Raw genomic sequence first — 15,919 nt, 5'->3', positions numbered from 1 at the left:
GGGTGGGTTGTCTTATGAGGAAAGGTTGGAGAGGATGGTTTGTATCCACTGGAGCTTAGAAGAGTAGGAAAGTGACTTGACTGAAACCTTTAAGGTCCAGGGGGATATTGTGGAGAATGTGGAGAGGATGTTTCCTCCTATCAAAGATTCCAGAACTTGGGGTCACTGTTTAAAACTAAAGGGTTGCAAATTTAAGATGGAGGTGAAGAGATTGTTTTTCTCTCAGAGGGTTGTATATCTTTGGAACACTCTTTCTCAAAAGACAGTGGAAGCAGAGTTTTGAATATTCTTAAGGCAGAGCTGGATAAATTCTTGATCAACAAATAAGTGAAAGATTATCAGGGTGGGCAAGAATGTGGGGTCAAAGTTACAATCAGACCAGCTATGATCATACTGAGTGGAGAAGCAGGCTCTACCCTAGCGTCTAATTTGTAAGTCTGTATGTTTGCCAGAATAGCTAAGGCCAGCACGTAAAAACTGTCTGTGGGTGAACAGAAATTAGTTTCTCAACAAGAGTGAAGATATACAAAGCAGATGTCCTTCCCACTCTCCTGCGTGCTTCTGAGACGTGGACAGCTTACTTCGGGCATTCAAACAAGTTACACTGTTTTCACATATCAAGCTGACAGAAACTACTCAAGATCAACTGGCAAAACCAGGTTCCTTTTGCTGAGATTCTCTCCCTAATTGCCATGCCTAGTATCAACATTCTGCTGAAGGGAGCTCAGATGAGATGGACAGGACATGTTGCCAGAATGCCAGATGAACGTTTGCCAAGAAAACTCCTCTGCGGCAAGTTAATCGAAGGGAAATGTTCACGCAGAGGCCAGAAATAGCGCTTCAAGGGCATCCTGAAGGTTTCTCCGAAGGGTGTTAACAATGCCCCGAGTCATGGGAGAACCTTGCACAGCATCATTTTATACAGCATGGACAGAACAGGGTCGCATTGGCCAACTGTGCCCAGAGCCACAAGCAAATCTACGACACCAACAATACCCAACATGTGTCCGACATGTTTCATGTTCAAATTGGACTGAGTATTCATCTTCAAACTCATCAACTTGATGCAACAAATTCTAGCTGATGCCATGGTCACCTTCCACTATGAAGGATGAACAACTGCATCATGTGCACTTCGATGCTTTACAAATTGGACATTACCTCCAAACAGTTTTAAGTTACCCTCTGTCCACTTGTCCCTCCCCTGCCAATTTCCTCCTACCATCATGGTAATATGATGCTTGGGCTAAGGGCTCCATGGCCACCAGGCAGTGTTTCAGTATCTCATTCTAATTACCACTCTTTAAATTTAGGCAGGGAGCTGACAGTAGGTTGTTTGACTATGAAGTGCACCCTGGCCTTCTTGCCAGTCCATGCACTAGATGTGACTGGGAGGGGCCCAACACTGAGGTCAACTGTTCCATCCCAACTGACCTCGGTAAACCTGAGGCTCCCCTGGCTGGGGGAGGGAAGGGCCCTGCCAATATCTGAATATTAAGATACATCTGTCTCACAGGCTGGTCTCAGTCTCTGACCAATCACATTACCTGAGATTTAAAGTAGGTCTCCTGAGGGGTGCCCAACACGTCAGCGGATGCAATATCCAGGTGGAGGAGGATCTGCCGGAAGGACGGTCGGTTACGAGGTTTACTGTGCCTGAAAGCGAAGAGCAGCACCTGTTTAACAACAGCACATCCACACCAAACAAGGCCACACAGTTGGCAGTTTGCCATCTTATTTTCTCTTCTACCTGCTCTGGCAAGCTGTTTACTGCTTCCCAATAGTTCTGAACAACCCTAAACAACTTTCACCCTTTTCCAATGTGCACCCCAGACAGATTACGGGGCCCGACATCCATCAGGATCAATAGGCAGCCTAAAGTTACATTTCAGGTCAATGATGTGACACCACACTAATTTGAAGTGTTAACTTTGGTTTTCTGTCTCTGCAGATGCTGCTTGACCTGCTGAATATTTCCAGCATTTTTTGAGCAAATTTAGTAGACTTGCATGAGGCATTGCACAACAACAGAAGAGGTTAGAGAGAGAGAGATGCACAAAGAGAAACAGGGAGAGTATACAGAAAGATAGAAACACAAAGACGCAGACAGGGAGAGGAAGAGAGACAGAGATAGCAATACTAAGAAACAGCGCCTCACAGCGCCAGGGACCTGGGTTCGATTCCCAGCTTGGGTCACTGTCTGTGTTGAGTTTGTATGTTCTCCATGTGTCTGTGAGTGTTTCCTCCCACAGTCTGAAAGATATGCTGGTTAGGTGCATTGACCTGAACAGGTGCTGTAGTATGGCGACTAGGAAAATTTCACAGTAACTTCACTGCAGTGTTAATGTAAGCCTTATTTGTGACAAATAAATAAACTTTAACCCTTAAAATTTACAGATAGATAGATATAGATGATCAGAGAGCCATAGTGAGACAGAGGGAGAAAGAAAGTGATATGGAGAGGGATAGATAGAGAGAGAAACATTTACCAGTGTACATTTGGAACTTGATCTCATGATGTCGCCAAGCAGTATCATGTAAATGAGAAACAGGGGTCCGGGGAGGGGGGAGGAGGAGGAGGAGGAGGAGGAGAAGGAGGAGAGAGAAGAGGAGGAGGATAGATCTCTGAGGGACACCAGAGAGAAATAGTCAAGGAGCAGGAAGAGAAACCGCTGCAGGAGATTCTCTGGCTATGATGGGATGGGAATGGAATCAAACTAGCGGAGTCCTGCCCAGGAACGGCATTGGAGGAGGAGGAGGGTGGTGTGGTTAATTATACCAAGGACAGAGAGAGGGGGGAGGTGGGGGGGAAGAGAGAGAGAGAGAGAGAGAGGGGAAGAAAGAAAGATAAAGAGACAGAGAGAAATAAAGAGAAACAGCAAGGAGGAGAGGAATGGGAAGATAAACTTTTTTTTAATATTGCCATTGTCACCGTCAGGAACATTTTATAGCCATTGGAGTATGATAATATATTTACAGATGTTACGTAAGAAATATAACAATTTTCAAACAATAAATTGCAGTGAATCTTGGTCAATGATGTTGGTTGAAGGATAAATATTGGCCACATCGCCTGCTCTTCTTCAGATTAGCGCTGCAGGATCTTTAACAACTCCCACTAAACTGCACTGGAGTATCATAGTAGAGAAGGAGAGAGGTAAAAAGAGGGGGGAGAGGGCCAAAGAGTAAATGACAGAAAGAGAGAAACAGGCAGAGAAAGACAGAGTGAGAGAGACAAAAAAGAGAAAGGGAGAGACAGACAGACAGACGAGGCTAGCTGACCTTTGACACCTTACCCAAGTGGCCATGTTTGTGGCCATAATAGGAAGAGGCCAAGCTGTTCTACTGCTGATGTTCCTTATTGTTGCTATTAATATATCTGCTGTAATACCCACAATTAGCCACTGTAGGGCAGTGACGTACACAGATGTATATCAACAGTGTTCCAGTAAGCACTGAGCATGCTACAGGAGAATAAGCTGATTGGAGACCAGCAGTAGAAAAGGGTGATTTTTGAAAACATCCAAGAGTGACAAGAGAAACACAAGTTCATTGAACGGGACTAGGAGCCAGCGCGAAGAGCGGTGGTGGTCTTACTAAGTAGAACCTGGTGAACATTTCTACTGTACAGTCTTTAAAGTAAAAATTGATCTTCAGTTTCAATTAAGTAGTACTTAAGGTATAAGAAGTAAAGTAAGGTCTGAGGTATATATTTAATATTCTTTAAACTAGAGGAAGAAAAGTGAGGGGAGTTCAGCTATGTGGAATGCTCCTCTTGTGCAATGTGGGAAGTCAGGGGCACCGCCAGTATCCGGGGCAACCATGTGTACCAAAAGTGTCTCCAGTTGCAGCTACTCAAAATCCACATTTGTGTAGCTGGAGCTGAGGCTGAAGTCACTGTGGAGCATCTCAAAGGAGGAGATCCTCATGGGTATCATGTACAATGATATGGTGACACACTAATAAAGAGCGCACAGACAGAAACAAAGTGCATGACAGCCAGACAGAGTAAAAAGCACTAGTCAGGTAGTGTAGGAGTCTCCTGGATCTCTCCATCTCTGACAGATTTTCCATTTTGAATGTGGCTGGAGGAAGATAGTTCATTAGGAATCACAGCAAAAGCCAAGTCTGTGGCACCATGAACTACTCAGCTACACTGGGGGAGTACAATAGTGATAGAGGTTCTATTGTAAGGCGAAAGGATTGGTGCTTCTGTGGCTGCAGACATAACAACAGGATGGTATGTTTCCTCCCTGGTGCCAGAGTCAAGGAAGTCACTAAGTGACTGCGGGATAATCTGAAGGAAGAGATTGAACAGCCAGAGGCCATGGTTTATATCTGTACCAATAATGTAGGTAAAAAGATGAGTCTTTGAAGCAGAATACATGGAGCTAGGAAATAAATTAAAAAGCAGGACCTCAAAGGTTTTAATCTCAGGATTACTCCCAGTGCTACATGCTAATGAGATCAGGAATTGGAGAAAACACAAAGTGAATACTGGAGAGAGTGTTAGGAGGAGCAATTCAGATTCCTGAGGCATTGGGGCAGATTCTGAAGAAGATGGGACATGTATAAGCTGGACGGGTTGTACCCCAGCAGGATTGGGGCCAATGTCCTTGCAGGAGTGGGGTAGGATTGTATGATTGATAGTGTTTTAAGTCCAGATAACCCTTTGTCAATGAAGCTTGACAAAGGGGCATCTGGAATCGAAACGTCAGCTCTTTTCTCTCCTTACAGCTGCTGCCAGACCTGCTGCGATTTTCCAGCATTTTGTCTTTGGTTTCAGATTCCAGCATCTGCAGTAATTTGCTTTTATTTAGCAAGCCCAACTATTGGGAACAGTTTGGAATTCAGCCTGGAGAACCAAGAGGGATCCGAGTGTCATGGTGCATGAATCACAAAAGGCTGGTATACAGGTACAGCAAGTAATTAGGAAAGCTATTAGAATGTTACCATTTATCGTGAGGGGAAATGATTGCAAAAGTAGGGAAGTTGTATTTCAGTTGTACAGGACATTGTGGAGTACTGTGTATAGTAATAGTCTCCTTATTTAAGGAAAGATGTAAACGCTTAGAAGCAGTTTAAAGAAGGTTTGCTAAACTAATACCAGGAATTGGCGGGCTGTCTTATGAGGAGAGGTTAGGTTTGTATCCACTAGACTCTCTCCTGTGTGAATGCACTTTGGCTTTGCTCAGTGTGGCCCAGATAGCTATGCCAGGTAGACTGTCCAAAAGAGAATCATGGAACAGCTCCAGTGGCCACCACTTGCCCTGCAGCCTGGGCACGTTATTTAGAAGTGCGAGCCATGTTTCATCACGTGTCCCATATCAATGTCAACGATTTCAGCTCAGACCTTTCACTGAAAAGTGATGTTGTTCAGGTCTGTGTATAAGTGTGAGAGGAAACTGGAAGCCTAAATAATATTCAGCCATCCTTGCCCTTCCCCCAAAGAGCTTTCCTGAAGTCCTGTGCTCTAACCGTGTCCTTGTGCCAGCTTGTTTCATATACCCCATCTGATGGGCAAGATGGAACTCACCCTCCTGTCCTAAAGAAATGGGTCAGTCAACTTCCACTTACCATAGATGCTGTCCAGCCTGTGAAACAATGGGGAGTATAACAAAATCCAGGAACTGCGAAATGCCTTTTCCTTTCTCTGGCTCATTCTCTCTCTCACTATCTTCCTCTCCCCTCTGTTCTCTTTCTGTCAGTCTCCCTCTCCTCCCAGCTTTCTCCTCACTCTCTCTCTCCCCCCCTCATGATTTTTCCTCACCCCACATTCCATCCTCCCAACACACTCCATCTATCCCACTTTCTTCATCTCCCTCTCTCCCCAGCTCTCTAACTCTGGCTCGTTCGCTCCGCCTTTCAGTTCTCTCCGCCTTCCCCTGAACTCTCTCCCGTCTCTTTCCTCCCGGGCTCTCCCCATTTGTGTTCTCTCTCTCCAGACTGGCTCTCTTTTTCCCCTCTCTCTCCTTACCTGCCAACACCCTCAGCCTCTCCTATTCCCGTGGCTTCCTCTCCATCTGATCCCTGACTGTTGCTCTCTCACCATCCAGCTCTCTTACTCTTCTTCCTCTCTTTCTACCCTACCTCTGTTTCTCTCTCTCCCTCCCCCTGGCCCTCTTTCTCCCTCCTATCCCATTGGCTCTCTCCCTGCTCCTCCCCAAAGTTGCTCATGATGGATAACACCAGAACAAAGTTGCTTCCCATTGGCAGACCTGTGTATGAGTGTCAACCATCAGCTCAAGAGGGGACAGATACAGCGGCTCTCACCAGGTTTGTTTCATGAGGATCTTGAAGCCGTCAGGGCAGGTGGATGGGACAGGTAGGTGCAGGCTGTTACTGCCCACACCCCAGATGATAGCAGAAGAATCCACATCCTTGTAGGGCACCTCTCCAGTCAGTAACTCCCATAACACTACCCCGAACGACCTGTAGTAGAGTGGAAGACAACACAACAGGTGAGATTTTAACTGCACCAGATGTGCAGACAGGTTGACAGGGTAGTTCAGCATCTGTTTGGTAGATAAATCCATAATAATACAACTGTGGGATAACAGGCATCGACCCTGCTATAAATGACATTTGTTATAGAACTCAATAAGGGTTAGAAGCAAAGGGACCGAGTGATCAGTGGGACAGACAGTGTTCATTGTTCAGTGGAGCTTTGTTCCAATCCCTAAATTATATTCCAAACTTTAACTCACTCCATGAATCTGTAAATCCTACATATAAACCACCCAAACTCTTGATTAAATTCCCACCTATACAAATACATTTGCTGTGTGCATGCATGCATATCTTTGTATGAATATACATTTGCTTTGAAATCAATGCATTCAGATATCGAAGGCCCATAGTCCAGCTGTTCCCCAGACATTGCCTAAGATAGGAACCTGGAAATTCAACATGAAAACAGATCATTGGCCCAATTAATCCACCTTGAGGCGTTCTCTCCATCTGAGCAAATAGTCCTAATCATACAACAGGGGAGGAAGCCATTTGATCCATCGTGCCTGTATTTGAAAGAGCGACCTAATCCCTGTCCTTAACCCACTCTGTGCTGCTATTCCTTCATCCACTTGGCCTATGTAACATCGGCATACTCTCTGTCACAACCATTTAACCTGGAAGTGAATGCCACATCATCCCCTCCCAACTCTCTGTGGACAGACTTTATCCTGTTCCAGACCTCTGAGATTTAATCATAAAACTGTGATCCTTCTTCTTTAGCCTTCAACGACTGGAAAATAATGTCAAATAATCTGTCTCTCGTTCCCTGTCTCAGTCTTCCATCATTTCACAAATTTCCAACACATGATCTGCAATGTTCTGATGGAAGAAAAACAAACTGTTGACTCTTTTGCTGCATTTGCCAAGTTTAATTTTCGCTTCAGATATGGGCCACAGTTCAACCATTGGTGAATGTGGAGTTAGGTTGCCTGTTCTGTTCGTTACTCACCAAATGTCCACTTTCTCAGACACAGGCTCATTGCGAATCACCTCGGGGGCCATCCAGGCCACGGTGCCAGCAAAGGACATCTTGGTGCTCTTGTCGCTCAGCTCCTTGGAGGTACCAAAGTCGGAGATCTTCACAGTGTCATCATGGGTAACCAGCACACTGAAACAGGAGACAGGGGCCAAAGTCTGTTAAACTGACCCACAGCACTGGTTAAAAGCCAGGGCATAATAAGCTGCCAATCCACAGACCAATGGTACAAGCGCATTCAAGCAAGTCCTGTTTAAAATCTCTTCCAACTTCCCCACTTCCCTTCTAAATATGGTTCTCTTGACAACAGACAATCACTGACTCCCTGTGAGGGGCTACCATAATGTTATAGTCTAGACACAGTTAATTAATATGGGTGAGTGGTGAAGAGGGATGGGCACAGAATAAGGTATCACCACACATGTATCAATTTCGGGAGGGCGGTCAGTGGCCACACCCAAGTGTAGTTTCCCCTCAATTATATTCCAAACTTTAACTCACTCCATGAATCTGTAATCCTACATATAAACCACCCAAACTCTTGATTAAATTCCCACCTATACAAATACATTTGCTGTGTGCATGTATGCATATACGTTTGCTTATATGTGTTAGTGGACAGTTTTGCCTTTTGCATGTACATCTGCCTATTGTGTGTGCATTCACATATATATGTCTATTTGCCTACATGTGTGTTTGTTTGTGTGGTAAGGCATCAGCTGAATATGAGCAGAGAGCATAGACAGATATCTGGAAGTTAGGTTTCCTAGCTATTACTGAAATGTGGCTTGAAGAAGGGCAGAAACTGTGGCTCAGTTTCCTGCTCAGAGGGTTTTCAGACAGTGTACAGAAATGGATAAAAGGGATGGGGATCGCAGTATTAGATAAAGAAACAAGCACAATGGTGAGGAGGGATGATATACGAGAAGGATTATCAAATGAGGCTAAATGGATTGAAGTGAAGAATGATAAAGGGTTGTGATGTACAATAGACCTTCACACAATCAGAGCGATTGTTGCAGATGACTTAGAAATGCAGACACAATAGGACAACAATTGTAATGAATTTCAACTATCCTATTATCTGGGTGAAAATCCAGTGCAAATGATATCAAATTCTGAAATGGATTCAACAACGCATCTTTAGCCAATACACAGCAGCCCAATGGAGAGGCAGTTTTGAACTTAGTTTTACGAAATGGAAATAGAAACATAGAAAAACTACAGCACAATACAGGCCCTGTGGCCCACAAAGTTGTGCCGAACATGTCCCTACCTTAGAGATTACTAGGCTTATCTATAACCCTCTATCTTTCTAAGTTCCAAGTACTTATCTAAAAGTCTCTTAAAAGACCCTATCGAATCTGCCTCCACCACTGTTGACCGCAGCTCATTCCACGCACCCCTCCACTCTGAGTGAAAATCTTATCCCTGACATTTCCTCTGTACCTACTCCCCAGCACCCTAAACCTGTGTCCTCTTGTGGCAACCACTTCAGCCCTGGGGAAAAGCGTCTGACTAACCACTCAATCAATAGCTCTCAACATCTTATACACCTCTATCAGGTTACCCCTCATCCTTTGTCTCTCCAAGGAGAAAAGGCCGAGCTCACTCAACCTATCCTCATAAGGCATGCCACCCAATCCAGGCAGTATCCTTGTAAATCTCCTCTGCATGCTTTCTATGGCTTCCACACCCTTCCTGTAACGAGGCGACCAGAACTGAGCACAGTACTCCAAGTGGGGTCTGACCAGGGTCCTATATTGCTGCAACATTATCCCTCGACTCCTAAACTCAATTCCTCGATTGATGAAGACCAGTACACCATACACCTTCTTAACCACCGCTTCAACCTGCGCAGCTGCTTTGAGCGTCCTGTGAACTCAGACTCCAAGATCCTTCTGATCTTCCACACTGCCAAGAGTCCTACCATCAATATTATATTCCGCCATCCTATTCGACCTGCCAAAATGAACCACTTCTCGCATATCTGGGTTGAAGTTTATCTGCCACTTCTCCGCACAGTCTTGCTGCAACTTCTGACATCCCTCCACACTATCCACAACACCTCCAACCTTTGTGTCATCAGCAAACTTACCAACCCATCCCTCCATTTCCTCATCCAGGTCATTTATAAAAATCACAAAGATCCCTGGGGCACTCCACTGGTGACTGACCTCTTTGCAGAATATGACCCTTCTATAACCACTCTTTGCCTTCTGTGGGCAAGCCATTCTGGATCCACAAAGCAATGTCCCCTTGGAACACAGCTAACAAACTCTTCCCCATCTGAAATGGAACTGAACTGGTGGAAGGGAATATCAGCGCGAGAGTATTTAGCTGGAAGTTAAATTGGATTTTAGAATAGTTATGAAAAAGGACAAAGACAGAGCTAGAATAAAAAATTGAAGATGAGATGTGATTTGTGGACACGAAGCAGCTACTCGAAGGTAAATTAGTGTCAGAGAAGTGGGAGACATTCGAGGAGGAGACAGTGAGAGTTCAAAGCAAGTACGTTCCCATAGAGAAAAAGATGAGACTCCCAAAAACAAAGCTCATATCAGGCAGATACCAGAAGTTTCACACTGCAGAGAACCTGGAGGAATATAGAAAGTGAAATCAATTAGGAAACTGGGAAAGAAAAGAGAGGACATGAAAAAAATTGATGAGTAAAATTGAGGAAAACTTAAAGACATTTTATGAAAAGATAATTAAAAAAGAGAAAGCCAATAATAAAGGAAAAATAAATTAGAAACCAAAACCTGTGCATCAAGGTGGGAGAGATGAACATGATTCCTACTGAATACTTTATATAAAGGAAGGGGATAATACAGACATAGTAGTTAAGCAGGGGAGTGAAATATTTGGCGGGGGGAAGAGGTGGGAGGGATAAAGATGGTGAAAAAGGAAATGTAAGGGGTATGTCATCTTTGAAAAAACAAAGTATGAAAGTAAGCTAATGGAGAACATAAAAACTGACTATTAAAGTTTCTGTGGGTATGTAAAGAGAAAAAGATTGACAAAAACAAACGTAGGCTTATTACAGTCAGAAACAGGAGATTTCATAACAGGAAACAAATAAATGACTGAGGAACTAAATTCATACTTTGCTTCTATCTTCACAAAGGAAGACATGAATGATTGCTGGAAGTTCTGTGAAACAAGTTTCAGTGAGGAACTGAAGGGAATCAGCATTAGTAGAGGAATGGTTTTGGGGAAATTAATGGAATTGAAGGCAAATGAATCTCCAGGGCCTGATAATCTTCATCCCAAGTTACTTAAGGAAGTGGTCCTACAATAGGAAAACTATCGGTGGTAATTTTCCAAAATTCTTTGGACTCTGGAATAGTCCTTACAGATTGAAGGGTAGCTAATTTAAGCCCAATATTCAAAAAGGGAGGTAGCGAGAAAACAGGGATCTATAGACCGCTGAGCCTAATGTCAGTGCTGGGGAAGGTGCTAGAGTCCGCTGTCAAGCATTTTATAGCACAGCATTCGCAAAGCAGTGTATAATCAGACAACGCATGGATTTATGAAAAGGAAATCATGCTCGACAAATGTACTGGAATTCTTTGATGATGTAACCAGTAGAGTTGACCAGGAAGAACTGGTGAATGTGCTTTATTTAGACTTTCAGAAGATTTTCAACAAGGTTTCACACAGCTGACTACTATGTAAAGTTAAAGCGCACGGGATTGTGGGTAGTTCTTGAAATGGATAGAAAGTTGGTTAACAGACAGGAAGCAAAGAGTTGGAATAAATGGGTTTTTTTCTGATTGGCTGTCAGTGACGAGCAGGGTTCCGCAGGGATCTGTGCTAGAACCCCAACTGTTCACGTTCTATATTAAAGATTTGGATAAGGGGACTAAATGCATTATCTCCAAATTTGTGGATGATGCAAAGTTGGGTGGGAGGGTGAGCTGTGAGGAGGATGCAGAGATGATTCAGCGTGATTTGGACAAGCTGAGTGTGTGGGCATATGCATGGTAGATTAAGTATAATGTGGATAAATGTGAGGTTATCCACTTTGGTAGCAAAAATAGAAACGCAGATTATTATTTGAATAAATGTAAACTAGGAGAGATGGATATTCAGTGAGGACTTGGTGTTCTTGCGCATTAGTTGCTGAAAGAAGCATTCAGGTACAAAGGCAGTGAAGAAGGCAAATGGTATGTAGGCCTATATAGTGAGAGGATTTGTGTATAGGAATAGGAATGTTTATTGCAATTGTCTAGGATGTTGGTGAGGCCATACTGGAGTGCTGCGTGCAGTTTGGTGTCCTTATCTGAGGAAGGATGTTCTTGCTATAGACAGAGTTCAGTGAAGATTTATCAGGCTGATTCCTGAGATGGTAGGGCTGTCATATGAGGAGAGACTGAGTAAACATCATTCACTCACTTGGGTGATTTGAGGTCTCTATGGATTATTTTGTGTAGATGTAGGTAGTTCATTCCACTGGCAATTCCTGAGGACCAGTCCACCAACAATCGGGGTGTGATCTTCCGGCCTGCCCGTAGAACCTCGTATAACTGGCCATGGGCACAATACTCCATAATAATGCAGTAACATGGAGCCTGCGTGCATACACCCCTGCGGAAAAAGAAAGTTCAACATCTTACCACATGGACAGTGCTGTTCCGATAGTGTTAGATTAGTTTGCTGGCAATACTCAGCTCAAGTCAGCCAAAACCTAGCAACATGTAATTACCAATTCCTGCTGCTCCACAACTCCACCCACATTACTGCACCATCCTCCCTGTGCATCACTTAAAGGTCAGTGTTTGCCTCACCCAATGACTTATGTGAAATTGAAACCAACCAGAATCTCAATTATGTTGGTGGTGCAAATTGGATAAATACATTTCAGTATCAATGTCAACATTAAATACTCCCAGGGCTGATACAGCATGAATTAGATACAGTCTACAGCTCCCTCTACACTGTCCCATTAAACATTCCCAAAGTATAGCATGGGTTTAGATACAGAGTAAAGCTCCTTCTACATTATCCCATCAACACCCCCAGGGCAGGTACACAAGCTAGATGGGGAACCCCGTCTACACTGTCCCAAGAAATACTCCCAAGAGTGGACTCGCTACTGAACAAAACTCGCTCTACACTGTCCCATCGAACATACCTAGGGTAAAACAGATAGAACACATTAGATACAGAGTAAAGCTCCCTCTACACTGTCCCACAAAACATTCCCAGGATAGGTACAACAGGGTTAGATACAGGGTAATGCTCTCTTCAGATGTCATAACAACCTGCCTCTTTTATTGTGTTCTGCCTTATTCACTGACATTTCACCCTTTGTCTTGGCAGTGTTTCGCGAGTGACTCTGTCAATTCGTCCCAGGTTGGTATAGTTTCCTGCATTGGTTTCATATCAAACCTTCCACACACCTGATGAAGGAACACTGTTTCTGAAAGCTTGTGGGATTACTATCAAATAAACTGGTTGGACTTTAACCTGGTGTTGAGAGACTTCTTACGGTCTCATATCAACCAGGAGCTGGAATGAAACAATGCAAATGGATTCCACAATGAACCTTCACTCCAGCAGACACAGCAGAGTGTCATCCCAGCAGTCTGTGCTGGATTGTAGAGGCGACCAGTCATTCTCTGACCATCATGAATTCCTCAAAGATTCACGTGTATAGCAAAACAAAATATGCTTGGGAACAATAGACAAGTGGGGCTGTTACTCTGTGCAGTCCCTCCCCCCTTTAATATTGATTAGACGTAAACCATACTTGAATGCGATGATGTTGGGATGTCTCAGTTTCCTCAGGTGCTTGATGTCTGTTTCCTTTTGTTCCCGCACTTTTTTAATGGCCACATCTTCACCTCGGAATTTGCCCAAAAACACAGCTCCTTGGGCTCCACTCCCCAGCCATTGGAGCTCCGAGATCTCCTCAAAAGGCACCTCCCAAGAATCTGACAAATTAGCAAACAAACCAGAATCAGTCCATCAGATCCCACTCTATGCAGGTGTACAGTTACAGCAGAGCTGGCCTCCAAACTCATAGCTCACCCACAATTAGACAGGAACTAACCACAATGAAACCAGACAAAGGATATTGGTGGGTTCCAGTTCAATGGTATCGGGCACTGCTATAATTCTCCCCACAACCTCTGAGTTAGAGAGAAGAGAAATCAACCAACATTTTATGGATTCTTGAATAACAAGTCTCCCAAAGTGTGTGTGCATATACATCTTTCTTGTATACTATACTAGCAACCTACTATATACAATACTAATTGGCAAACAAGACTACACAATGCTAACCTGTAGAAACTGCTCATTGGTATGCAATGCTACCTTGGTACCCAATACTAGCTGGAGCACAATGGCAACACATATACAATAATAACATAGCATACAAAGCTGGCGTGGTGTACAGAGCTAACTGAAGTGCTTGCAACCTGATAGACAAATGCTAACAGGTACACAATAAACTTGATACACAATATTAACGAGTAAATCATTCCAAAAGGCTCAGTATGCTAACCAGTAGTTAATACTAAAAGGTACGCAATGCTACACATTTCTACCATGGTACACAATTTTACTGGTATGCATCCAGGCAGGCATGGATTGAATTATAAGCTGGGAATTTTGGCCCTGGGGCGTAGGAGGATGAAGGGTGACCTTATAGAGGTTTATAAAATCATGAAGGGCATAGATAAGGTAAATAGACAAGGTCTTTTCCCCAGGATAGGGGAGTACAAAACTAGAGGGCATAGGTTTAAGACTAGAGGGGAAAAATTTAAGAGGGATCTGAGGGGCAACTTTTTCACACAGAGGCTGATGTGTATACAGGATGAGCATCCAGAGAAGGTGGAAGAGGCGGGTACATTTATGACATTTAAAATACATTTGGACAGGTACATGGATGGGAAAGGTTTAGAAGGATATGGGCTAAACGCAGACAAATGGGACTTGTTTAGTTTAGGAAACCTGGTCGGCATGGATGACCAGGCTGAAGGGCCTGTTTCTGTGCTGTGTATCTCCATGTCACTCTATGACTCAACCTTCCCCCTTTTTTTTGTTGCAGTGTGCGACTTATTCACTTCAGTGCATGAACCCTGTGAATTTTTGCACAGCTGCAATTGTGCAGCAACCTAAAGGGCCCAACTTCTGCAAGGGCTGTACAGGAATGTGTGTGTTAATGCACAGCTTCGAAGGAGCATTGCAAACAGGTATACTAACCGGTACACACAACCACCTTGGTACATGGGATAAACCGGCATGCAACGTTCACTGTAACGGATTGCTACCTCAGTACACAAAAATAAGACAAGTTGTAATTATATCATGCCTTTAACATATTAAAACATTCCAAGGTGTTTCAGAGGAGGCTATAGGCAAAATTGGGCACCAAGCCACGCAAGCAGATATTAGGGCAAATGACCCAAGTTCCAAGAAGTGTCTTAAAAGAGGGGGAGGTAAAGAGCTAATGAGTTTAGGAAGGGAATTTCACCAAACTATCACAGTGCAGGATGACGCCATTTGGCCCATCACATCTGCAGCAGGAATTCCAGAGCTTAGGACCTAGGCAACTGTTGGCATGGCCACCAATGGTGGAGCAATTAAAATGGGGGATGTTCAAGTGGCCAGAATGAGATAAGCACAGATATCTGACTGGGTTGTTGGGGCTGGAATAGATTACAGTGAAAGGCAGGGGGCAACACCATGGATGGATTTGAAAATAAGGATGGGAGTTTTGAAATCAAGGAGTTGCTTCACTGGGATCCACTGAGTGCAGGAATGAATAACGAACGTGACTTGGTAGAAGTAAGAACGGGGGCATCAGAAATTTGAGTGACCTCAGGCTTCCAGTGAGAAGAATTTATGAGATCAGCTGGGAAAACGCTGGAAGTTTTAGCAGCAGATGAGCTGAGGTAGGGATGGAGTCGAGGCCAGAGGTGGAAATGGGTGATGCATTAACACACCAAGGCTGGGAACAGGCTGTTACAGCCTCAGGGAGCTGTCCAGAGGGGGATGGAGTTTGTAATGGGGACTGAAGACAATGGCTTCTGTTTTCACAAAATATAACTGGAGGAACTTCCTGCTCGTTCAGTATTGGATGTTGGACAAGCAACAAGATAATTTAGCAATGTTGGAGGAGTCGAGCAAGGTCACGGTGGGTGTCATGCAAAAACTAACTCTTTGCGATTGATGTTGCTGAGAGGCAGCATGCAGATGAGAAATAGGAGGGTCCCAGTGATTGATCCTTGGGGGACTCTGGAGTAAATGTCATGGGAAGAGAAGTCATGATGTGGGTATGCCGGCGTTGGACTGGCGTAAACACAGTAAAAAGTCTGACAACACCAGGTTTTAGTCCAACCTATTTATTTGATAATATACTCACAAGCTTTCGGGGTTAGCCCCTTCGTCAGGTGAATGGAGAGTTCTGGCCTCAGA

General features: G+C 44.0%; 1 protein-coding gene across 4 annotated transcripts in view; it reads right to left on the bottom strand.

The window, feature by feature from the left end:
- map3k13 (mitogen-activated protein kinase kinase kinase 13) overlaps positions 1–15,919 on the bottom strand; it is a 125,634-nt gene that overhangs the window by 47,318 nt on the left and 62,397 nt on the right. For all 4 annotated transcript variants that reach the window (XM_080198529.1, XM_080198528.1, XM_080198527.1 and 1 more), the window contains exons 3-7: positions 13,245–13,428; positions 11,888–12,079; positions 7,463–7,621; positions 6,274–6,432; positions 1,548–1,656 (exon numbers count right to left, since the gene is read on the bottom strand). In XM_080198529.1, coding sequence (XP_080054655.1) covers positions 1,548–1,656; positions 6,274–6,432; positions 7,463–7,621; positions 11,888–12,079; positions 13,245–13,428 — 803 coding nt within the window. The remainder of the gene's footprint in view (positions 1–1,547; positions 1,657–6,273; positions 6,433–7,462; positions 7,622–11,887; positions 12,080–13,244; positions 13,429–15,919) is intronic.

The sequence above is a fragment of the Carcharhinus amblyrhynchos genome, chromosome 11 (assembly GCF_965287045.1).
Source record: "Carcharhinus amblyrhynchos chromosome 11, sCarAmb.v2.hapA, whole genome shotgun sequence".
Classification (NCBI taxonomy): Eukaryota; Metazoa; Chordata; class Chondrichthyes; order Carcharhiniformes; family Carcharhinidae; genus Carcharhinus; species Carcharhinus amblyrhynchos.
This window is presented reverse-complemented; position numbering and strand designations above follow the sequence as displayed.